We start from the raw sequence: 25,348 nt of genomic DNA on the forward strand, positions 1-25,348 counted from the left end.
TTACCCTGTGGTGGGTACTTGTGGTGTATCATCCTGGGGGAATCCAAGAAAGCAGTCAGCATCACTTTCCTCTTTCCTCCAGTTCCAAAGCCATCCCTTCCGGGAACCGCTACCTCTCCCTGGTGAAGAAGTGTCCTTCTTTGGCATCTGTCGGTGATGAGGCCCTTGCCCCCCTCTCCCCCCCTTCCGGGTGTCTCTTAGGCCGGAAGCCTACCACCACAACTTGGCCATGAGACACACCATCTGTGTGCCCTGAGGTCATTCACTCTCTTTTTGTTCGCGATCTTGCAGAAGACTGCTCTCTCGCTGTGCACTGTCCTCCTCCAGAAGAAGAAACAAAGTCCCAGGCCAAGGTGCCCGCACCCCCAGTGCCTCCCTCTCTCTGGTGCCCCTGGAGGTGCCATCTTCCCCCTGACAACCGTACTCTACATATGATTTATGGATGTCACCCCATCCTTGTTGGTGACAACTACTGACCGAGTGACATAACTTCCCCTCAGCTTCTTTATGTATCACCTGGACTCTTGCCACATGATAAACCAGTAGAATTGCAATGGATATTATAGTCACCTGTGGAAAATATAACCACTTGTTTCCTACTATTGTGTGTTCTATCTTTCTCTTCAAGAATGCACTTTCGTGATGACCACTCTCCAACGTTTCGTAGTTATCGGGCATTCTGTCAGAACCTTGCAGGCCCTGGGATAGCATCTGTAGGGGACTGCCCTTTGGTTTTCACTGATTGTCATTAGTGACTGCATCCCCCTTTGTACGAACCTGGGAGCTATAGTGGTTAGAGTGCAAACAACCCCAGCAATCACTGTGTGCAGTGTCTATCGCTCACCGGGTAAGCCACTTCCTTACATTGAACCGTATACTTTAATGCAGCAACTCTCGTCCCCATATCTCCTCCTCAAGGACTTCAATGCACTCCACCCACTGTCGGGGGTGGGGGGGTTCAACTAGATGGTAGGGGTCTTCTAATTAATTGACCAGCTTATTACAGACTTTGATTTGTGTCTCATTAATTCATTACCCACTTCATTGTCGCTTACAGCACCTTTACTGTTATTGATCTTACCATCTCATCTTCTGCTCTTGTGTCTTTCCTACATTGGTCACCCAGTGATAATATTTGTGACAGTGACCACTTTCCTGTGATTCTATCATCCCCTGCCACCACAAGGCAGACAGGCCCCCATATTGGGCCTTCTGCAGGGTCAATTGGCCTTTATTTATGTTTGCTGTGCACTTCAGCAACTCTCTCTCGAATGGCATTGATACGATCATGCAGGGCGTCTCTGCCACTATTCTTCATGCTGCTGGCTCTGCTATCCCACTATCCACAGGTCCCCCTTATTGTGGACCAGTACCATGGTGGATCGAGGATGTAGCAGTTACTGTCTAGGACTGCCGATGGGCACTGCAAATATTTAAATGACACCCTTCACAGACCAGTCTCCTCACTTTTAAGTGTGTCTCCTTGCTAAAGCTCACTACCCATATTAAGCAGAGGAAAAAAGGGATGCGGAGAGTGCTATGTTTCCTCCGTGGGGACATAGGCTTCTTCATTGCAGGTTTGGCCCAAGCTCTGTAACCTTCTGGGCTGCCAGCGACAATCAACTGTCCAGGGTCTTATCCTCCAGGGTGCTCTGCACACTTATCCGTTGGTCCTTGCAGAACAATTGTGACATACCTTGCGACAGCTTCAGTGTCCTATTCCTATCCTGCTACCTTTTTCTGGCAGAAACACAGAGTTGAACAGACCCCTCTGTTTCAACCCCCACGAAGCTGACCCCCATAATGAATCCTTCACTGAAAGGAAATTCTTGCAGGCTCTTGCCTCTTCACATGACATGGCCCCAGGCCTGGATTCCATGCACAACCAAATGATCCAACACTTGGATGTTATTACCTACAGGCATCATCTACTCAATGTGGTCAACCGCATTTGGCTCACGGATGTCTTCTTGTCACAATGATGGGACAGTATAGTTATCCCTGTCCGTAAGCCCAGGAAGAACCCAACATTCCTCGACAGCTAAGGCCTGATTAACCTGATGAATGTACTTTGTAAACAGCTCGAGAGGATAGTTAGCTTCTGATTATGCTGGGTACTCGAATCTCGGGGCCTTCTGTCCTCGTACCAGTGTGGCATCCGGGAAGGACGATCTTCAACTGCCTATTTACTCAGATTGGAAACAGCAATCCGACAGGCATTTACTAACAGCCAACACCATGTCACTTTCTATTTTGACCTTCATAAGGCACACGACATGGCTTGGCACCATCACATTTTAGTTACCCTCCATTACTGGGGCTTTTGTGGCCCTCTTTCAATTTTTATCTGCAAGTTTTTATCCCATTGGCTCTTCTGGGCTAGAGCTGGCACTTCACTCAGCACCCCTCAGATTCAGGAGAATGGTATCCCACAGGGTTCTGTGTTAAGTGTCACACTCTTTGTTATAACTGTCAATGGGCTTGTAATCTCTGTTGGCTCTCTGGTTATCCTGGCAGTATATGTTGATTTTTGCATCTGGTGCAGCTGCACTCGGTAGCATCTGATGAGCACCGGCTCCAAGGTGCCATCCAATGGGTCTCTGCATGGGCTGTCTCCCATTGCTTCCAGGTTTCTCCCTCCAAAACATGGGTTATGCATTTTTGTTTATTTTTATTTATTATTTATTTATTTATTGTTCTGTGGGACCAAATTGAGAAGTCTCCATGGTCATGGAACGAGTCAGTACATGAAATTATAACACGATAGTAGAAACAGATAAAATGAAATATAAGAAACATATTCAGGTGACAAGTCGTAAGTTTAAATAAAGAAAATCAACAATGTAACACTGGAATTTACTTAATTTTTCAGCTCTTCCAGGAGCTCCTCGACAGAATAGAAGGAGTGAGCCATGAGGAAACTCTTCAGCTTCGACTTAAAAGTGTTTGGACTACTGCTAAGATTTTTGAGATCTTGTGGTAGCTTATTGAAAATGGATGCAGCAGAATACTGCACTCCTTTCTGCACAAGAGTCAAGGAAGTGCATTCCACATGCAGATTTGATTTCTGCCTAGTATTAACTGAGTGAAAGCTGCTAACTCTTGGGAATAAGCTAATATTGCTAACAACAAACGACATTAAAGAAAATATATTCTGTGAGGACAATGTCAGAATTCCCAGACTATTGAATAGGGGTCGACAAGAGGTTCTCGAACTTACACCACATATAGCTCTAACAGCCTGTTTCTGAGCTGTTTGAATCAGAAGAATTACCCCAAAAAATAATACCATACGACATAAGCGTATGAAAATATGCGAAGTAGACTAGTTTTCGTGTTGAACTGTGGCTTATTTCAGATACTGTTCTAATGATAAATAAAGCAGCATTTAGTTTCTGAACAAGATCCTGGACATGGGCTTTCCACGACAGCTTACTATCTATCTGAATGCCGAGGAACTTGAACTGTTCCGTCTCGCTTATAATATGCCCATTCTGTCTGATCAAAATATCGGTTCTTGTTGAATTGTGAGTTAGAAACTGTAAAAACTGAGTCATACTGTGATTTAGCATCAAATTATTTTCCACAAGCCACAAACTTATTTCATGAACTACATTATTTGATACTGTTTCAATATTACACACAAGATCTGTCACTATCAAGTTGGTGTCATAAGCAAACAGAAATATTTTTGAATCACCTGTAATACTAGAAGGCATATCATTTGTATAAATAAGAAACAGCAGTGGCCCCAGCACCGACCCTTGGGGAACGCCCCACTTAACAGTGCCCCATTGGGATTGAACATCACTACCACTCTCAATATTGCGGAGAATTACCTTATGCTTTCTGTTCTTAAAGTAAGAGGTGAACCAATTGTAAGCATCGCCTTACTCCATAGTGGTCCAACTTCTGCAGTAATATTTTGTGGTCAACACAGTCAAAAAGCCTTCGTTAAATCAAAGAAAACACCTAGCGTTTGCAACCTTTTATTTAATCCATCCAAAACCTCACAGAGAAAAGAGAATATAGCATTTTCAGTTGTTAAACCATTTCTAAAACCAAACTGTGCATTTGACAGCAAATTACGTGAATTTAAATGCTCCACTAACCTTTTATATACAACCTTATTGATAACTTTAGCAAACACCGATGGCAGAGAAATAGGTCTAAAATTGTCAACATTATCCCTGTCTCCCTTTTTATAAAGTGGCTTCACTTCCGAGTACTTTAATCGGTCAGGAAACCGACCATTCCTAAAGGAAAAGTTACAGATATGGCTAAGTACTGGGCTAACATACATAGAACAATACTTCAGTATCCTGCTAGATACCCCATCATATCCATGAGAGTTCTTGGTCTTTTAGTGATTTAATTATTAACTCAATCTCCCTCTTGTCGGTATCATGGAGGAGCATTTCAGGTAACAGTCTCGGAACGCTTTTTTCTAAGAGCGCTGTATGACTCCCTGTTGGGACTAGGTTTCTATTTAGTTCACCTGCCATATTCAGAAAGTGATTATTAAATACTGTACATATATGCGACTTATCAGTAACACAGACATTCCCACTATGCACTGATTCTATATCCTCGACCTGTCTCTGCAGACCAGCCACTCCCTTTACGACTGACCATATGGTTTTAATTTTATCCTGAGACTTAGCTATTCTATCTGCATACCACAAACTTTTTGCCTTCCTAATAACATTTTTAAGCACCTTACAATACTGTTTGTAATGGGCTGCTGCATTTAGATTTTGACTCTTTCTAACGTTTTGATATAATTGCCACTTTGTTCTACAAGATATTCTTATCCCTCTAGTCAGTTGCCCAGGCTGCCTGTTTGTGCTAGTACCCTGTTTTGAACGTACTAACGGAAAGCAACTTTCAAAGAGCACGAGAAAAGTCTTGAGGAAAGCATTATATTTATCGTCTACTGTATCAGCACTATAAACATCTTGCCACTCTTGTTCCTTGGTAAGGTTTACAAAGGTCTCTACAGCAACTGGATCAGCTTTCCTAAACAGTTGATAACTATATTAAACATGTGTTGCAGCACAAAAATCTTTTAGAGTTAAAATTTGTGCATCATGATCTGAAAGGCCATTCACCTTTTTGCTAACAGAATGCCCTTCTAGTAATGAGGAATGAACAAAAATGTTGTTTATGGTTGTTCTACCGTTCCCTTGCACTCTCGTTGGAAAGAATATGGTTTGCATAAGATTATATGAATTAAGGAGGTCTACCAGCATCGTTTCCTTGCACAATCATTTATACAATTAATATTGAAGTCACCACATATAAAGTGAACCAAGAACCTCCTCTAGCTTTAGGTAATGTGTTGTGAAATTGGCGTCTGGGGATCTATAAATAAGAACAGTTAGAAGTTTAGCTCCACTAAATTTAACCACACCTGCACAACATTCAAACACCTTTTCAGTGCAGTACTTCGAAACATCAACTGACTCAAATGGGATGCTGTTTTTCACATACATGGCTACTCCCCCACACTGCAAAGAGCTCCTAGAAAAGCTGCCAGCCAACCTCTATCCTGGTAAAGGAAGCCTCAGAATTATCTCCTTGTTTAAGAAGTGTTCAGATATACCAATAATTTCAGAGTCAACATCTATAAGCAGTTGGCTTCCCGCTGTACACCATGATTCAGAAATTTTATTTAGGGGACCAGCTTGTAGATGTTGTTGCACAGTCCCGTTTCTTGGGCCTTATTTTTGATAAAAAACTGATGTGGCCGCCCCATATTTGGCACCTGAAGACTAAATGCATGCGGAAACTGGCCCACACATCTTGAGGTGCAGACTGTGCTACCCTTCCCCATCTTTACTGTGCTTTGGTGTTGCTCAGACTAGATTACAGTAGCCAGGTTTATGGCTCAGCGGCTCCTTCCACTCTGAAAATACTTGACCCTGTTTACCACTGTTGGCTGCGTCTCACTATTGATGCCTTTCGGACTAGTCCCATTGACAGTTTCCTTACAGAAGAAGGGATCCCCCCCTACAAATACAATGGAGCCAGCGCTTGGTTTCTTATGCAATTGGCATTAGTCGATTCCTTCACCATCCTGTGTACCCTGTCTGCAGACAAGGGATGTCTCCCTCCTGATAACTGCCCATGGACGTGACAGCCGGTTGGAATGCATCTCGCTTCCCTCCATCAGGATTTCCATCTCTACTCATTGGAATGTGGCCGTGTATATCAACTAGAGCGGATGCAGAGAAGGTGCATAAATATGCATCAGCTACATGAAACAAAACAGAGAAGGAATCAATCTGCAGATGAAAATATCTGTCCAGAAAAGAACTGATTACCGGAGATGGTGCCACAGGGGAGTTTCCTAATTTGCTGGAAGTGTCATGAGGATACTTTGTACGGGAAATTTGAAAATGTTTTGAATGCAGAGGGTATTTGGTTGTGCGAAAGCACCTTGTTATGAATGGTAGCTAGTTATTGTTGATACACCATTGCTGTACTGCTGCCGTCTGGGTGTGTCAAGGGAGTATCTCTTGTGGAGCCAGAGCTCATGTAACTTGCAGTCTGTGCTTGTAATGTGGGTAGCCGTAGTTGCTGTCGAAGGCCGTGGTTACGTCAGACAGGGCCTTCAGTTATTGAATATAGATGAAAAAGAAATTTGTAGGAGTGGTGAAAAAGATATGAAAATTATATAACTACCAAATTCTTCTTGTAATGGAAACTGCAGGATGGGATATCAACAGTATAAGGAAAAAATAGATTGTGTTAAATTATTCCTATAAATTTTTATAATAGGAAAATCAGTCTATGAATCATGTCAATTCTGTAGCAGGTCCTTTGATTGCGAGAAAACTGTGGACCTAAGTTGGGTGAAAATTGACAACGATTTCTGTATGAAGAGGCACAAACATGAAAAAGTAATAAAGTGAAAGTAGATTTATTTATGTTACAGTAATAAAGCTACACAAAACTAACCCTTATCCAAACAATTAAACCACTTCAAACAGACTACTATTAGGTTCCTGTCTTAGCGTGCTTATGCTAATATATAGATTGCTACAAAACATAAAATTATATTAAAAACATTCATTATTAATTGGAAGAACTATATTATCAGACACTGTTGAGTGAAGCAGTGAAGGTGCATAGAAGGTGGCTATTGTTAGTTACGGTGAAAGTGTGAAAGTTACTGAAGTTTGTTGTAAGGGTCCCCTGTAGAACCTTTGAGCAGCACAAGCAGTCTTGAAATGTATGAGATGATTCGGGAAATCAGAAACTGAGATGAAGCCAGTTGCTGTGAGCTAAAAGTAGTAACAATTTGCAAGTCAGTGAAAATGAACAGGAAGAGAAAAGTGGGTCATTATGCATGTACTAAGATGTGTTTCTTGATGTTTTCCTGATGGACTGAATACTCCATCTTTTGGGCATTCATCCGGGACAGTATTATTTCTTCTTCCAATGTTTAGGCTGATAACTGTACATCTGTCTTCAAGGTGAGTCGTTGACAGAAGTAAAACCACTTGACACCTTTTTTCCCCATTTTAGAGTCGTCTCTCTTCCAACTGTTTTTCTGTGGTCCGCCATGAATGGATGTGTCCCAGAGTCTGTCTTCGCTTGCAGTTTTTAACCTCTGCAGCTCCCTCTAGTACCATGGTACTGATTCTGCGATGTCAGAGCACATGTATCATCCTGTCCCTTCTTCTTGGTAGCATTTTCAGTACTTTTTTTTCTTCTCTTCTTAAGAGTGTATTTTTGGAATGTGGATAATAAAGGTATCAGTAATAATATGGTTCGTATGGTAATTACTTATGTCATATTTTGCATTTGGGATACATTTGTTGTGGTCAGTCCAATTTATGTCATAACACTTAGATATAGCTCAGATCTGCGTTTCAGTGCTGTCACAATTGTAGTTACACATGACTGTAGTATGTTAATGTAGGAGAATAATATATATATATTTCTTAATTGTGGTACCTTCATTATCTATGTAGTAGATGGCTTGTGAAAATGGGCAAAGCCCAAAACTAGTCAGCCAATAAATAATGTTTGGTGTTAAACATTTAAAAAAGTGTTTTCTTCGAAATTTGAGAGCTGCAATCTGTGTACTGAAATCATTTACTTTCATCTAGTTCTCTAGTTTGCTCTCATTCCATTTTCTGTACTCATTAGTCTTCATTCCATTCCTAACATCCTTTAATTCTTCTTCATTTTCACTGAGAATAGCAATGTCATTAGTGAATCTTATCATTGATGTCTTTCACACTGAATTTTAATCCCACTCTTGAATCTTTCACTTGAATCTTTCATTTATTTCCATCATTGGTTGTTCAATGTATAGACTGAACAGTACCAGTGAAAGACTACATTATTGTCCTACAACTTTTCTAATCTGAGCACATTCGTGGTCTTCAATTCTTATTGTTCCTACATGCTTCGTGCACATGTTGATTATCATCTCTGTTTCCTTATAGCTTATCCTGTTTTTCTCAGAATTTTGTATGTGTTCCACCTAGTTACATTGTTGAATGCTTGTTCCAGGTCAACAAATCTTTTGAACTTGTTTTAATTTTTCGTAATTGTTATCAACTGCAGTGTCAGAACAGCCTCTGTGATGGCCTTATCTTTCTGAAAGCCAAACTGGTTGTCATCTAACATATCCTCATTTTTTTCCCATTCCTCTGCATATTATTCTACTCAACAACTTGTATCTGTGAGCCAATAAGCTGATTGTGTGATAGTTCTTGCACTTAACTGCTGTTGCTGTCTTCATGACTGTGTAGATGATACTTTTCCAAAAGATTGATGATATATCTCGAGACTTGTAGTTTTTGCACACCAGTTTAAGTAGTTGCTCGATTGCCACTTCCCGCAATGATTCCAGAAATTCAGAAGGGATGCCATCTATCTCTTGTACCTAATTTGATCGCAAGTCTTCCAAAGCTTTGTTAAAGCTCTCTAATACTGGATCCCCTATGCCATCCATACCAACTTCCATTTCTTCCTTAATCATGTTATCGAACAGTTCCTTTCGCTTGTAGAGACCTTTATTTTGTACCCTTTCCATCTATTGCTCTCTCCTCGGTGCTTAATAGTGAAGTTCCATTTGCTCCCTTAATGTTGATGCTGTAGCTTTTAATTTTACCAATGATTGTTTTTAATGGCTTGGTGCATAAGTTCATGGTGTTTTTCCATAAGTTTAATAAACACAACAGATACACATAACAGAAAGTTTAGTCATCAATGATATATTCTCCTTTACAGTTTACAGCAGTCTGCCAACACTGGGGTAACTTTTCGATTCTATCACTGTAGAAATAATATGGCTTTGAGGTGAAGAACTAGTCAAGCCATGTTTGGATTACCTTTTCACCTAGAAAGGAAGTTCCATGAAGGTTATTTGATAGAGAGTAGAAAAAGTGAAAATCTGAGGATGCAGGATTAGGTGAATAATGTGGATGTGGAATGACTTCCCAACTCTTGGTGCAGCGTTTTTTGTCAGTCTAGCATAATGCGGGCAGGAGTAGCATCACTTCTTGCGGTCTTCCTGGTCATTTTTCTTGGATTGCATCTGCAAGACGTCTCGGATGTTGACAGTAAATGTCAACAGTGTTGGTTATATCTCGGGGATTGTGTTGCTCAGTAACTATGCAATATAGCAATGGTCAATGATTTTCGTGAGTCAGTTGATGATGAGCAATTAGAGATTCACTTTGGCCATGCACAGATTTTTGTGATTTTGGCTTAGAGCATGCAGTACCCATACACCCATTTTTTGGAACCTTCCCCATAGCATGCAAATGTTGGTAGATGGCGGAATGGTAACAGGTCATCACATTTGCCAGTTTTCGAGTACACTGACGTGGATCATCATGGATTAATGTGTTTCTTGCCATGCTCTGTCCAGTGGCAATATCCCCATACACAGCACAAATGTTTCTGGCTGCCTCCGCTGCTGTCACCCCTCTTTTTTCTAGTACCTTCTGCCGCGGAAGTCGAACACTCAGCAGAACAAATGGACGTGGTCAGCCCATAGAGGGCTCCACCTCCGCGGTGGCTATTCCGCGCAGCGGCTCTCGCGCAGCGAGGGCGCCACCGCTAAGCCACGTGCAGACAGCGGCCAATAGCCGCTCCCTCTGGTTTCGTATATAGGGACCCGCTCTGCCCTAGTCCAGCCAGTCTGGTACTCGCTCTGGATTTCTTTTCTATGTTGGCGGTACTGTGTTCTGGTCGTTGCACGTTGTTGACATTTGCCTGGCTCTGGTTCCGAGTGGATTTACGTTTGGTGTTTGGTGTTGTGGTTTCCACAAGCCTCCGTTGTGTATCTCTTCCTTGTTGTGTCGCTCATAGTCGGTCGTGGTCGGTTGTTGTCAGTTGTCGTTGGTCTGTCGTCCGACTCATCCTGTGTTTACCCGGTGGTGCGTGCTCCACCGCTGGCGGCTTCCCCGCCTGGCGGCTCCAGTCCGCACCCCAAGGCATTCCCGCTGTTGGTTGTGGTTACTACATTTTTAATTCATGTTGGAAATGTTGAGATTTCTCCTCTTTACACTTCATTTTCGAACATCCACAGCTCCACATACCACCTCCAAATGACAATACGTAAACTCATATAGCAACAGTAAACTACAAATAAAAAAAATTACAGTTGATAAATAAATCCATAGCAACAGGAATGTCAGTGTGCAGAACAAAAACACTATGAATTTGGGCAACAACCTAATACTTGTTTATGTGCTGTATCAGTCCTTCCAACAGTCATTTCTTTTTAGATTTCTTCACATCAATTTGCCTTGGCTACCATGTGCTTCCTATTTATTTAATTCCTAAGTGACTTAAATTTCTGTGTTCCTAAATTTCCATGATCGTTTTTATACTTCCTTGTTTCTTTGATCAAGTGAAGTATTTCTTCTGTTATCCAAGATGCCATATTAGGGAATGAATCATGGCTGTTACCATCTTGTACACGTAGCAGCAGATCTGATCTCCGGCATCTCACTTCAGCTTGCTTTAACTTTCAATTTCTATTAGCGCTACAGTAGTAACACTTCTAGGAGAAGGGATTTGATGGAAAATATGGGTTAATGACAACAAAAATAATTTATGACATTGAACAAAATTTACTATGATGTACTTTCTGTCTTGACAAACCATTTCTGCAGATATGTTCATACTAAAGCATTCCTTGTGGCATCAACAGCTACATGCGCTTTTAAAAGCCAGTTGTGGAGTGCTAAATAGGGCAGTCTTCTGATATTTTCAAGTCACTGTAGCTTTTAGAACATCCTTCATGTGGGTACTTTTGGAGAGAAGTATAAAACATTTTAACTGTATTGATTGTGACGTTTGTTAACTGTTGAAAATAAAGAAAATGATTTGTGATAAAATCTTCACTATGTTTGGACGAATCTCCATTGATGATAAACCATCACAAAGAATTTTGTGATGATACATTATTTCAATTTATTCATATGAAGTAAAACACACACAATACAGCTACATTAGAAAGCTGTATAAACAGAACTGTTCTGGAGATCAAGTTGACACTTGACTTACACTGCTGTACAACTTATAGCAACATGTTGTGATCTTCAGTCCAAAGACTGGTTTGATGCAACTCTCCACACTAGTCTATCCAGTGCAAACCTCTTCATCTCTGAATAAGTATTACAAGTTACATCCTATTAGCGCTACAGTAGTAACACTTCTAGGAGAAGTGACTATTCCTTGAAGCCTTAGGATGTGTCCTGTCAGTCGATCCCTTCTTTTAGTCAGTTTGTGCATAAAAGTCTTTTTCCCCCATTTTGATTCAGTACCTCCTGACTAGCTATTCAATTTCCCACATCTTTCGCGTTCTTCTGTAGCACCACATTTCAAAAGATTCCATTCTCTTCTAGTCTGAATAGCTTATCATCCACATTTCAATTCCATACAAGGATGTGCTCCAAATTAATACCTTCAGAAAACACTTTCTGACACTTCAATTTGTATTAGATCGATGTGTCATGTACTAATAGAGGTGCAGTGAGAACACTGCCCAGGTAAACAAGGAAGAATAGTTTTATTTAAATATTAAAAAACATAAACAAATCTCCCTAGTGGAGTAAGTTATTTACAAGGAAGAAAGGCAAATAATGATTAAGTGAGTAACAAAAGGTAAGACGAGTAACATAAGGCTAGAGTCAAGAGGCACTAATGTTAGGCTTGTGTAAATTCAGAGCTGATTATGACTTGTAAATGTTTGAAGGTTAATCACATGATCAGTGCTTAGTTGGCGTAATGAAGAAATAAAGTCACTGCCCTAAGCTAGGTAGTGATTCGGAGATAAACACTGCATGGCGACTGTCCAATGATGATCCCTTAGCGAGCTTCTGATTGATGGGCTGTGGATGCAGCTGGCACCTGGCCCAGAGAATTCAAAGCAATGACTGATTCAGTCTGATTGCTTGGGCTGTGTTCCAGCGAGCGCCTGGCCCAGAGAATATGAAGGAATGACCAATTCGATAGCTGACACCAAACTGCTGGTCCATGGTTGAACACCAGCTTAAATACTGTCACAGTGCATGGATACAGCACAAGTTAATAGCGAACACATGACATGATGTAGGAAAACAGTGCCTGCAATAGCAATTGCAATTGCAATTGCAACACACTGGTCATAGAAGCATGTTCTGGTGGCAGCACCCTTATTGCCTTCGGCTGCCAGAATCAGTTTGCTGATGTTACTATTGATGTTGTGGTCTGGAACATTTACCAACATGCGGGATGAGGGCGGATCATTGTTTGGCTTGTAACCAAGTGTGCCTGTCATGGTGGACAGTGCTTGATTGGCCACCCACAAGGTGCAAGCATGTTGTAGGTTAGCTAGTTGCTATTGTAGGAGGTACACTACATAGATGTTAACAAATTTTTCTCTTTTTGGAAATGCTTTTCATGCAGTAGCTGGTCTGCATTTTATATTCTCTCTACTTTGGCCACCATCAGTTATTTTGCAGACCAGATAGCAAAAATCAGCTACTTTTATTGTCTCATTTCCTAATCTACACTGACCGGCACGAAAAACGCAACACCCAATAAATGATGTGTAATCTTTGTGGGATTATCTGTTTAATCAGAGTGAAACACTTAACCAATTTTTTGAGACAAGGTATGTTACTGGTGTTGCTTTGCAAGCAAACAATGAAGTGCTGATTGTTTATTGCACTAGTCTCAATTGTTGTTTCCCGTGTTACCTGGGAAACACATCACTGAATGTGAGCGAATAATGTTTTCTCACTCTTGTAGTGCTTATTGTTGTTCCTTGAATTATTGCCCTATCAATCACATGTTTGTAAAATCATTCTGTGATTGTTGTAATCAGCTTTCTGAAATAAACATGCTGTGAAAGCTGTTGCTTTGGTGGAAGATGGCCACAGCATTCATTATGTTGCAGAATTGTTGAGGACTACATCTCCATAATTTCCAGAAACATACATATGAAGGTACAGGGAAACTGGAGGCTTTGTAAGGAGACCAGGAACATGCCCGAGAACAGCAGCATCGGAGAGAGATTACTGCTGTTTACAACTTCAAGTCCTTTGCAACTGTCACACCTCTGCCATTGAAGCACGAAATCGATTCCCACCATGTTAGTGAGAGAACCATTCGAAGAAAACTGGAAGAAGCCAATCTTCAGTCCAGAAGACCTGCTACAGGTCCAGAACTCATCAGAGAGCATTGTACAGCTAAACTACATTTCCCAAGAGAACATCTTGGCTGGATAGTACAACAGTGTTGCTTACTGATGAGTCACGATTTGGTCTCAGATTACCTGACAAGAGAGAGGTTCTGGAGAAGGCCAGGGGAAAGGTATTCTTCTTGCACATTCTCATCCAGGACGTGTTTTTAGGACAGTTCTGTGATGGTATGCCCAGGAATCAATACAGCTGCAAGGATGGATTTGGTCTTCTTGGAGCATGGGAGCCTTACCTAGATCGGTTTGTGGAGGAAATCCTTCTGGAGCTTGTTGCTTTTGCTCCGTTTATTGGTGCTAATTTTTTACACTAACGCACAACAATGCATGCCCACATATTGTGGGAATTATGCAAGAGTTCTTGAATGAAAAAGGAATTCATGCTATGGGTCAGCCTGCTCGAAGCCTGATTTAAATCCTATTGAGCATATTTGGGACCAGCTGGGGGAAGAGCTCGTCAACACTATCCAGAGAACCTACAGGACCTACAAAACGCCCTCCTGGATCAGTGGGAATGCTTCATAAACAGGACATTACCGCATTAATCGGGAGCATGCTGAAAGGTTGAATGCCATCCATTGGTGCAAGACGTGGCAATACACACTTTTGAAGGTGTGAACAGAGATCTCCAAGATCGTGTCTCAGGTCTGTGAAGTAAAATGTGACTTATATAACATCAAAACGGACATGCATTACCATTATGCGCTTGCTCAAAATTTCCTGGAAGTGTGCATATCTGGCTTAATTTGTTAAATTTCTTTATAATCATCTTTCTTTTTTTATTGTTGGATGCTTACATGGGATTGTACCACAATATTCCATCATAAGATAATGGATTAATGTCATAAATTTAAAATAAATTTCAGTTTTTGTAAGAAGTTAAAGTGTTGCGTTTTTCGTGCTGGTCAGTGTAATTCCTTCTGTACCATCTGATTTAATTCAACTAAATTCCAGTAGTCTTGTTTTACTTTTGTTGTTGATCGTGTTATAACCTCTTTTCAAGACACAATCTCTTACATACAACTGCTCTTCCAAGTGCTTTGCTGTCTCTTAGGGAATCGCAATGCCATTGGCAAACTGCAAAGTTTTTATTTATTCTCCCTGAACTCTAATTCCATTACGTAATTTCACTTCAGTTTCCTTCACTGCTTGCTCAGTGTACAGATTGAATACAATCGGGAATAGGCTACAACCCAGTCATGCACCCATCTCAATTACTGTGCCCTCTTCATGTCCTGTGACTCTTATAATTACAATCTGGTTTTTTGTACAAGTTGTAAATAATGTTGTTCTCCCTCATTTTATTCATCCTACTTTCAGAATGCTAAAGAGAAAATTCCTGTAAACATTGCCAAAAGCTTTCTTTAACTCTACAAATGCTATAAACATATGTTTGTTTTTCATTTACTTATATTCTAAGATAAGTTGTTGGGTCAGTATTTTCTAGAATGCAAACTGACCTTGCTTGAGGTCGGTTTCTACTAGTTTTTCCATTCTTATGTAAATAAATGATGTCAGTATTTTGCAAGCATAACTTATTAAACTTCAGTAATATTCACACTTTTCAGCACCTGCCTTTTTGCAGTTGTAATTATCATATTCTTCTTGAAGTGTGAGGATATTCCATCTATCTCATAGATCTTCCACATCAGGTAGTATAGTTTTAACATGGCTGACTCTTCAAAGGATCTCATAATTCTGAGGGAATGTCAGCTACTTGAGAGACCTTTTTGGGATTTGGTCTTTCAGTGCACAGTGAAACTTGCTGTACAGTATTGCAACTCCCAACTCATCCTCATCTACTTTCTGTTTCCTTTCTATAATATTACCTTCAAGTTCATTTTCTTTGTGTAGCCGTTCTATAAATTTCTTCCACCTTTCAGCTTTCTCTTTGCTTAGTTTTGGCTTGGCATCTAAGCTGTTTATATTCATGCAGCTGCTTCTCTTTTGTCGAAAGAGCTCTTTAATTTTCCTAGAGACAGCTTTTGCCTTTCCCCTAGTTATTCGTGCTTCTGCATCCTTGCATTACTCATTGAGACATTCCTGCTTTGTCATTTTTCACTTGGTGTCTATCTGTATTCCTTTTGCCTTCTTTGTTTGCTGCACTTTTATATATTCTTCTTTCATCGATTAGATTCAATATTTCTTACTCAGTCAACCATTGTGTAATACTCCCTCTCAAACTCTCAATTACATCTGGTTCTTTCAACTTATGCAGGTCCCATCTGCATTATTTCCTATCATTCTACAGTTTCTTCAGTTTTAATCTGCCGTTCATGACCATTACATTATGGTCAGATTGCACATCTGACCTTGGAAAAGTTTTGCAGTTTAAAATATGGTTTTGGAATCTATCTCCTACCATTATGTAACTGATGTGAGACCTTCCTGTGCTTTTAAGTGTCTTCCATGTATGTAATCGTCTTTCATTTTTCAAACCAAATGTTAGCGATGATTAAATTATGTTTTCTGAATATTGTACTGTGTGAAAAAATTAAAAAAAGAAAGTATACTGGAGAAAGTCTGCTGCCGTGACTCTCTCTCCTCAACAGATACGCATGCCATTTGTCTGCCATGCTTGGCCACCTAACCCGTGCCTCCTTCGATGACTCCCTTGATCGCCAGTATATGGTGTGTCCCTCATCTCTGTTAGCTCCTGGAGTTCGCTTTCAGCTCTTGCTCTGACAGCTTAACTTCACGCTACCTGCCACTTTCCCGATGGGTGTGAACCCTTCACCACCTTGGTTTCATATGGTAGTCCGTGTTCCCCTTGGCCTTCATTCACTTCCTAAGGACACTACTCTAGCCTCACTCTATTGCCTTCAGTTTCACGACCTTCGCACTGAACTTCACAATTGTATCTTTGTGTACACTGATTGTTGTTGGACTAACCATGGTGTTGGATGTACCATCATCATTAGCACCGATGTTTTTCAATATCGGCTTCTGGAACACTGCTCAGTATTTACAGCAAAGCTCGTCGCCCTGTATCAGGCCACGTAGTACATCTGGCGACACAGGCTTTTCAATTGCATCATCTGCTCTGACGCTCTCAGATCCCTTTAAAGCCTCTGTGTGCTGTACACCATATATCCTTTAGTACAACAGGTCACTTGCTCACTCTCGATGAAGCCACTGTGATGTTTATACGGGTTCATGATCACGTTGGTCTGACAGGAAATGAGGCCACTGACACTGCTGCCAAGGCAGCAGTCCTAGTACCTTAGCCTGCTAGTTCTTACATTCCCGTCGATGATCTGTGTGTTGCCATCTGTCCATCTGTCAGCAGGTGGTGTTACTTTTGCATCACCACTGGTCCTTCCTTCATGGGAACAAGGTCCGGGCTATGAAGCCTCTCCCAGCAGCTTGAACGACCTCCTCTTGGTGCTCTCACTTGAAGAGGTCATTTTAGCTAGGTTGCGTGCAAGCATACCATGCAACAAACTGGCTGACAGGATGGTTAAGTACTGGGAACCCCCCCCCCCCCCTCCCCCTTCCTGGTACTGATATAAGAACACATCTACAACTTTGCCTGTGTACAGAAATGGCAAATTTCTACACTCCCTAGCAAATTGTGTGCAATCAAGGAGACTGTTAAGGAGTGATGAGTTTCACCCTAGGTCTCTCGAAAAGATGCAGTAATCTTATATTGGTATGTATTGGGTGACAACTGGAACCACCCCAGTGTGCCAGTGCACCACCCCTGAGGGTGTCTCATATCTTCTTAGTGTGTGTCAGTTCAGCTAAACTGTGATGTGAGCTGAAGGTGGATATGTTATTATGTCAGATACTAGCTGACAATACAACAGCTGCTGGGATTGTTTTACACTTTTTATGATTAAACGGTTTGACAAAATTTAATGACACACTTTTGTGCATCAGTGCTTGGGGCAGCCATGGACAGAATGCATTTTTGGTGCTGGTGGTGCGCAGTGCTAAGCTGCCCCAGCCCATTAAGTCTATATTTACTCCATGTTTTTTATCCCTTTAGCACATTACACAAGCTTTAAGATAATCCTAAAGTACTTTATGCATGGTGTTGTTTGATGGGGGGTGGGGGCAGGTGCCTCGCCACACTCTGGTGTCAGTCCTGGAGCTGCTACCAGCTACAGCTGGAGCCCTATCCATGTTTTCACATAATTATCTCTCTCCCTTTTTGCTACAATAATTTTATCATTACTTTTAGATACTGATTTCACCTTTTGTGATCCTGCTTAGCTGGATGGTAACATGCTTGCCTCCCATACAGCGGGCCCGGGTTCAATTCCCAGCCAGGTTGGAGATTTTCTCCACTCGTTGAGTGGGTGTTGTGTTGTCCTCATCATCATTTCATCATCACCGGCACGTGAGTCACCCAATGTGGTGCCGACTGAAATAAAATTCCCACTTCTCGGCTGAACTTCCCCAGATGGGGCCTCCCGGCCAGCAATGCCATATGATCGTTTCATTTCATCATCATTACAATTATCATGACCTCTTCCTTTCATTCATATAATGTTTTCTGTAGATCCAATGATGGTAGAATGTGAAATGAGTCAAAACAGATGTTATCATATGTTGCAAAGACCATAAACTAAATTCCACAACTAAAACAATATCAGTATGGATACATAAAAATCATTTATTGTAAAAAAAATAACAAATTTTAAAATATATTTTTACAAAGCTCCAACCATTTTGTAGGCTCTTGTCATTGTGTGGCACAAGTTTTTGTACACCTTAATCACAGAATGTTACTGCCTGCGTCGTCAACCATGTGGTAACATATTCTTGGAGCTCATTATCGTTGTTAAATTTTTGACTATCAAGAAAGATTTTCAGGTGCAAAAAGTGATGGAAGTTGCTAGGGGCGAGGTCAGGGCTGTACGGAGGATGGTGAAACTGGCTCCACCCAAAGTCTAATAAGAGTTGTCATATCTGGCTCCTGTCTCAGGACAGGCACTGTCACAAATCAAAGCAATACCATTTGTGAGCTTTCTGTGACAATTATTTTGTATTGTGCAACACAGTTTTGTAAGCATCTTGCAGTAAACACTTGCGTTGATTGTTGCACCTCACAGTAAAAATACACCAGTGGAATCTATGCAGAAAGAGTGTGCATATAAATTTTAGAAGTGTAAGATTTACAAATGAAAATCATGATATTGTGTATCTTCTATGGTATAATGTAGGACACACACAGTATTGTGATTCTCATTTGTAATTATGAAGCTGTTCTACCAAGAAGTGACGGAAGAATTAGTTAACGTATCAAGATTTGCTTTACTGGTGAAGCAATGTGCCTCCGCTCGTTGGCTGTCATTTCAGTTGGATTGTTTCATAATGAACCTCCTATTCTCATCCCCAGTCACTATCTTGCTTAGCCAAAATCATTACTATCTTTGTTATAATGTGTCCAAAAGTCAACTGAACTGCCCAGAGTTGATTTTTTTGTGTTGCTTTGTAAGAAGTGATTTTGAAATTACTGAAAAGTAATGGAAAGATTGTGCACTGTAAACTTATGATTATCCTTTATGGGTTCTTCAACTGCATGAACCAACATGAATGCTGCTTTTGTTTGTCATTGTGTACTTGATCATATCCTTCATTGAACTGTTGGACCCATCTCCTTTCTATTGAATTACACATCACATTTTCTCTGTAAACTTCACAAATGTGCCAAAGAATGTTGACTGGTTTAATGTTCTTCACTTCCAGAAAATAATTTACAGATCTAATCTTGCAGGTAACAGGATTTTCACTCAACTTTGCCATACTAAGCAAGCATTATACACCATTAACTTCACATGAAGATTCAAAATGTCATGATCTTCTTCTCCTTAACTCAAAGCAACTATCATGCATGTGCCAAACTACGATTATAGCACTACTATGGAAAGAAATACAAACAGAACTTACTTTATGGATGTAACTCGTATAATTACTTCTGTAATGTACATTAATAACTAACATTGCTTTTGTTAAAAAATAAGCAACATATGCTGCTTGACAATTTCTAAGGGACAGGAATAAAAACAGGAACTGAAGGACAACATGAAACACAGTAGGTACACATGTAATAGAGGACAAGTGGTACATTTATAGTGAAAGCAGTATAACAGACATAAATAATGTTCTTGTTTGACACAGGTCGGACACATGTCAGACTCCCAACATAAAGGTAAATATCGGACTTCCGGTAAGAAATATGCCCTCATCAGGCCCTAACGCACATTTTACACTCGTCATTCACGCTGGCTATCAAACTTTTGAGGAGTCCTTGGGGGATATTGCCCCACCCCTCTCTCAAGGCAGTTTTCGGTTCTTCCACAGGTCAGCTAGATGATGATCATTGAGAAACACTGCTATCAAGGCCATCCCAGGTACGCTGTATAGGGTTTAGTTCGGGGAATACGCACGTCTTTCCATACACTCAGTATCTTCACATTCGAGTGTATCTGACATCTCAGAAGTCCTGTGTGGATGGGCATTGTCAACCATAAACAGAAAGTCGTGACCTACCTCACCCCTAAACAGATGGACATGATCCAGAATAATCTCCCTGCAGTACTGCTAAGCTGTGATGTTCCCTTGCGCAGCGATATGTGGCGGTGTTTGGCCATTGTTTCTAATGCCCGCCATGCCATAAGACCTATGCAATACTGATGATGCTCGTAAACGTTCTGTGGTGTGTAATACGTTCCCCTCTCTCTCTGCACTAACTGGTGGGCAGAAGCACATGCCACAGTGAAGCAGGATTCGTCGGAGAACACCACTCTGGACCACTGTTGCTGACCGCAATCAGCTTCCTCCCTACACCAATGAAATCTTTCGTGATGATGGTATGGTTGAAGTAGGATCCATTTAACAGGCTTCCAAGCATAAAAACCAGCCTGATACAGTGACTGCATAATGGTTTCGGTACATACATGTTTAATGCTGGCAGTTGTAAGGTCTACAATGATTTGCCAAGGAATGAGATGTCTGTTCCTTTTCGCCACTAGGGCTACATATCATTCCTCTTGCAGTGTGATGATCTGTCTGTTACCAACAGCATGCTTTCACATAGCATTTCCATCTTCAGAAGCCTTTTTTAATCATGAGATGACACTTTTGGACACATCCATTTCTGTGGCCACTGTAGTGACTCTTTGACCAGCTTCAAGCCATCCAACTGCACGTCCTCAATTGTAATCGCTCAAATAATGTCTTGCAGAGATGTTACCATACCACAAGAAATGTCAATTAATCGATTCCACAACCACCTTCGTCAGGCAAGGTACTGCAGGAACTGTCGAACACATACTGAGTGTTAATGCACAGGCTTCACTGCAGTTAACATGCCCCACCCTCTACATTTCTTTTACTATCATTGATCGGTTGTTCCGTAGCAATTCACAGTTGTTCCTTAGCAATTGTCAAACAGTGTATGTTATTTGTCAGAAGCACTTGCTACATTTTTCTCTACAATTGCGCAAGATACAAATCTGTAGACTTCTTAACCAGCAGAAAATCTGTTGTTTCAAATAAGCTGCTGCTTTATTAATTGTTGTAGTCCTGTGATATGTTCATTTGCTTGTGCACTCTTAACAGTAGCAAGAGTGTACTGATTAATCTTGAATAATAATATTGATGTTTCGTTTGTTGTTCACTTACATTGAATATTCTGTCTTATATTAATTATAATGTGAAATTTTAAATTTATAATCTCAATATTCTGATAATTTATGTCATTGTTGCCTAATGAGATAGATCGCAAAAAGTATGGTTTTCATAGGTCCCATCCATGCAATTTCCATGTAATCTTTTCTTCTGTCTGTCTTCCATTATTTTGAAAGTAATATTTTGTTTGCTGTAATGTGGCTTTTGTTTCATGTAGCTGTTGCTTTGTGTGTCAGTTTCACCACCAGGGAGTTTAACAGTAACAAGCACATACAGCTCTTAGTTTTACTAAATTCTTCATCCCAGAGTAAAACATGAATTACACTGTCATCAAAGGCTTGCAAAAGGCTTAGCTTATGAAAAGTAATACGTCATTTATATTTACACAGTCCAATCACATTAATGCGACCATCACCTATGTTTGACATCAACCTGCGATAACCACTCACAAACGGCAGGTTGTTGCGCTAGCAGTGGTGGGTATATAAAGCATGTTGGAGGAGGGGGTGGGGGGTAATGAGGAAAACAGTTCAATCATTGTTGCAATGTGGAAATGAAGTGATTTATCTGGTGTCCAAAAGAGCATGATTGTTGACCTTTGAGACAAGGGTGGAACGTTTGTGAGATGGCTAAGTTCGCAAACTTTTTGCGTAACATCTTGGTTAAAGTATATAGTGAATGGCAGGATGGCACTATCCAAAACCTGTGCTGAGGCAGCTGTAGTGCACCATGGGCCATAGATGACAGGTGTAGATGTATACAGCCTAATACACATTCAATTGGTGAGCAACTAACTGTCCAGATGAACCAAAGTGCTACTCCTCAGAGATTGTTCAGTGACAGTTCTGCCGCATGTCGGCTTCTGGAGCAGGCACCTAGTTCATGCACTAATGCTGACTGGCATTCATGGGTGATGAAGGCTCGAATTTGCATGCCAATACTGCAACTGGGTGTTCACACTGAGTGGTGGCAGGTCATATTTTCAGATGAATCATATTTTATGCTCCATTGGACAGATGAATGTTGGCGTGAAACATCTGAAAGCAAACACTCTATAACAACCTGTGGAGGGGTCCGGGCTGGAGGAGGAAGTGTTACGGTATAAGTAATGTTCCCGTGGCATTTTCTGTGTCGCCTCATCATTCTGGAAGGCACAGTGGATCATCACATGTATGAAACTATTCTTAAGAGCCATGTCCACTGCTACATGCAGTCTGGTTATTCTTGGTACAGTGGCATCTACCAGTAGGACAATGCAATGGGTCACACAGCTTGCAGTGTACAAGCGTGGTTTGAACAGCATCAGGACACGTTTACTGTGCTCTCCTGGGTAACAAACTCCCCATATTTAAACCCAATCAAGAATCTTGGGACCACCTCATTTGTGCTGTATGCGCCATGGATCCTCAGTCGCCACTGGTGTCAGCATAGCTCCAGGTCCCTTTTGGTACCTTCCAGAACCTCACAGACTCTTGTCCTACACATCTTGCAGTGTCCGGGCTGCATAGGCCGGTTATTCAGGCTTTTGACAGGTGGTCACATTAATGTGATTGGACAGTGTTATAGGACATCGCCCAATGATACTCCTTTTGCAAGTGTATTTCACCTTTTTTGTCTTTGAAATTTGTGTCTGACATGGTTACTTAGATGCATTGTGTCTTTCTAATGTGATAACTAGTGCCACAAAGCAATGATTGGCAGTGAGAGGTCTGTACCAAAACCCATTTACTAGTGTACACATGCACTGTACATTAACATAGATACAGTTACTAGTGAAGGAATTTCAGTTTTAATAACAAAGTTCTTGTCTTGTAAAACCAACACTATTATCATTCTTACTTCCAGTCATCATGTCCAGTTACTGGCTGCACAGTAGTATAATCCTAACCATGTACAAAGCCAAATGCATTTTTCATAATTCCTCCTGCAGTTTTTGTTTAAAGATTCTATCATTAAAACTACATCATGTTGGTGGGGATTCATGTAATTCATTGACATATCTGTTTCCTGCGTGTAATGTTATATTCTGTATACAGTACTGCCAGTTCACATCTATTTGAAATAATTTAGTGACCAAGAGTTATTAATTAACATTATCCAAAAATGTATTTCAATCATATTGTTGGACAAAATTTTGTTTTAATTCTGCCATCTTATTGTATCTCACAATGCACGAAAATAAACAGGATGGATGAATACTGATCTCAGTGAGTTCATGCTTAAGCGTGATCCAAACGCTCTTCCTTTAAAACCGGTTGAAAATGATGTAGAAACACGACAGTGTAAAAGAAGAAAAGGTGACACTTCAACTCAGAATGAAGAAGAAGATGATGAGTAAGTCCTAAAGCAAATCTTTGCACATTGTCTCACAGCCATCAATCAGTATAATTTATTGGTGTTCTAAAGATTTTCAACTATTAGGATTTGTGAATAAATTTTGTCATAAGTGCTATTATTAACATAGCGTACACAAATAACTAAGGGTGGTTTCACGGTACGCTATGCATGGCAATATACACTGATGAATGTTTGAATTAGAAATAGATGACATGTTGAAGAGATAGTATTAGTAATGCCAGAGAAGTAAACAGTTTGGTATAGTAATTGAATTTAGTGTCACCAGGGCCACCCCAGTGACAGTTACAACACAGTATGAGCAAGATTTGAAATCGCAGCATTTTCCACTGTGACCTGACGATTTGGAATTGAGTCTTTATCTCAAAAGGTGTTGCAGTAATGCTATTTTAATGGATAACTGTATCAAGGACCTAGATTGAGTAGCTTAACCTTAATAAAACTGCAGTTCTTTAGAGTTAGCTGCCTTGATACATGTTGTAGGGCCCATTGTTAATAGATTTAACCATATATATGCAAGGCACAAATGTGCCAGGTTCCACTCTCGTCATTGTAAATCTAGGTTGCTGGTCATAGGACCTAAAGATGTTTTGAGGTTGGCTGTTCTTGGTGTTTTCAGGGGACATAGTCTTGGAATGAGTGAGCAGTCAGTTGCTTATCCACATTAGTCAGGCTTAATTAACTCCTTAGGTCTTTTTACTTTGACACTGACCAATTGGCCATGACCATGTTGCGTTGGTAAATAGTGGATTCGAAATGTGTCCTTCAACTCAAGAAGTTGTCATTGGTATTTAAAATGAAGTCGAAGACACTATTTGAAATCACCTTTTAATTCACAGTATCATTACAGTCAGATTAGATGGTAAGTGAGCACACGCAGTATGAGTAGCCTGCATTGTGTCAAACAACCATCTACCTTGTAGGAGAGGTGCTTTTATATGTGCTGCCAATTTGTGTCTACAATCACAGTAGTGTACTGCTGTAAGTAAATGATTAATTATAATCACAGAAATTTCCATTCCATGGTTCTTCCTGACTACCATTATTCGTAATTCCAACACATATGGCAACAGTAGGTTGTGTTTTCAACATGTCCAGCAGCAACTTGGAGAACTACACATATGCTAATAGCAGTAAGGACAGTCCTCTGAAGTAATACTGAATACAGTGTCTAAAAGTTGATTGGAAAACTAGTTCAACTATTCAGCAATAGAAAATCCGGACTGGAATAACAATAACAGTATGAGAAGGATAGATTGCTACTCCCCATATAGAGACATTGAGTTGCAGATAGACACAACAAAAAGACTACTATACATTTAAGCTTTCAGCCAAAAGGTCTTCTTCAAAAGCAGGAAACACATGAACATTCACACAAGCACAACTCGCGCACACACATGAACAGCCTCAGTGGCCAGTGGTAATCTGTGTGTGGGTAGTGCCTGTGTGAATGTGTATCTGTTTAATAGTTTAGAAGAAATTCAAATGTGTAGCAGTCTTTTTCTTGTGCATGTCTGCAACTCAACAGATCCTCTATATGGTGAGTAGCAATCTGTCTTTTTTGTAATATTGTCATAGTTCAACAGTCGACACATGAAAGAGATAATATACAAGGGTCATTCGGAAAGTAAAGAA

At 40.6% G+C, this 25,348-nt stretch overlaps 1 protein-coding gene across 3 annotated transcripts in view; it reads left to right on the forward strand.

Moving 5' to 3' along the window:
- LOC124711880 (uncharacterized protein CG4449) overlaps positions 1–25,348 on the forward strand; it is a 165,347-nt gene that overhangs the window by 12,070 nt on the left and 127,929 nt on the right. For all 3 annotated transcript variants that reach the window (XM_047242120.1, XM_047242119.1, XM_047242121.1), the window contains exon 3: positions 23,545–23,692. In XM_047242120.1, the coding sequence (XP_047098076.1) occupies positions 23,545–23,692 (148 nt within the window). The remainder of the gene's footprint in view (positions 1–23,544; positions 23,693–25,348) is intronic.

The sequence above is a fragment of the Schistocerca piceifrons genome, chromosome 8 (assembly GCF_021461385.2).
Source record: "Schistocerca piceifrons isolate TAMUIC-IGC-003096 chromosome 8, iqSchPice1.1, whole genome shotgun sequence".
In the NCBI taxonomy this organism is placed as follows: Eukaryota; Metazoa; Arthropoda; class Insecta; order Orthoptera; family Acrididae; genus Schistocerca; species Schistocerca piceifrons.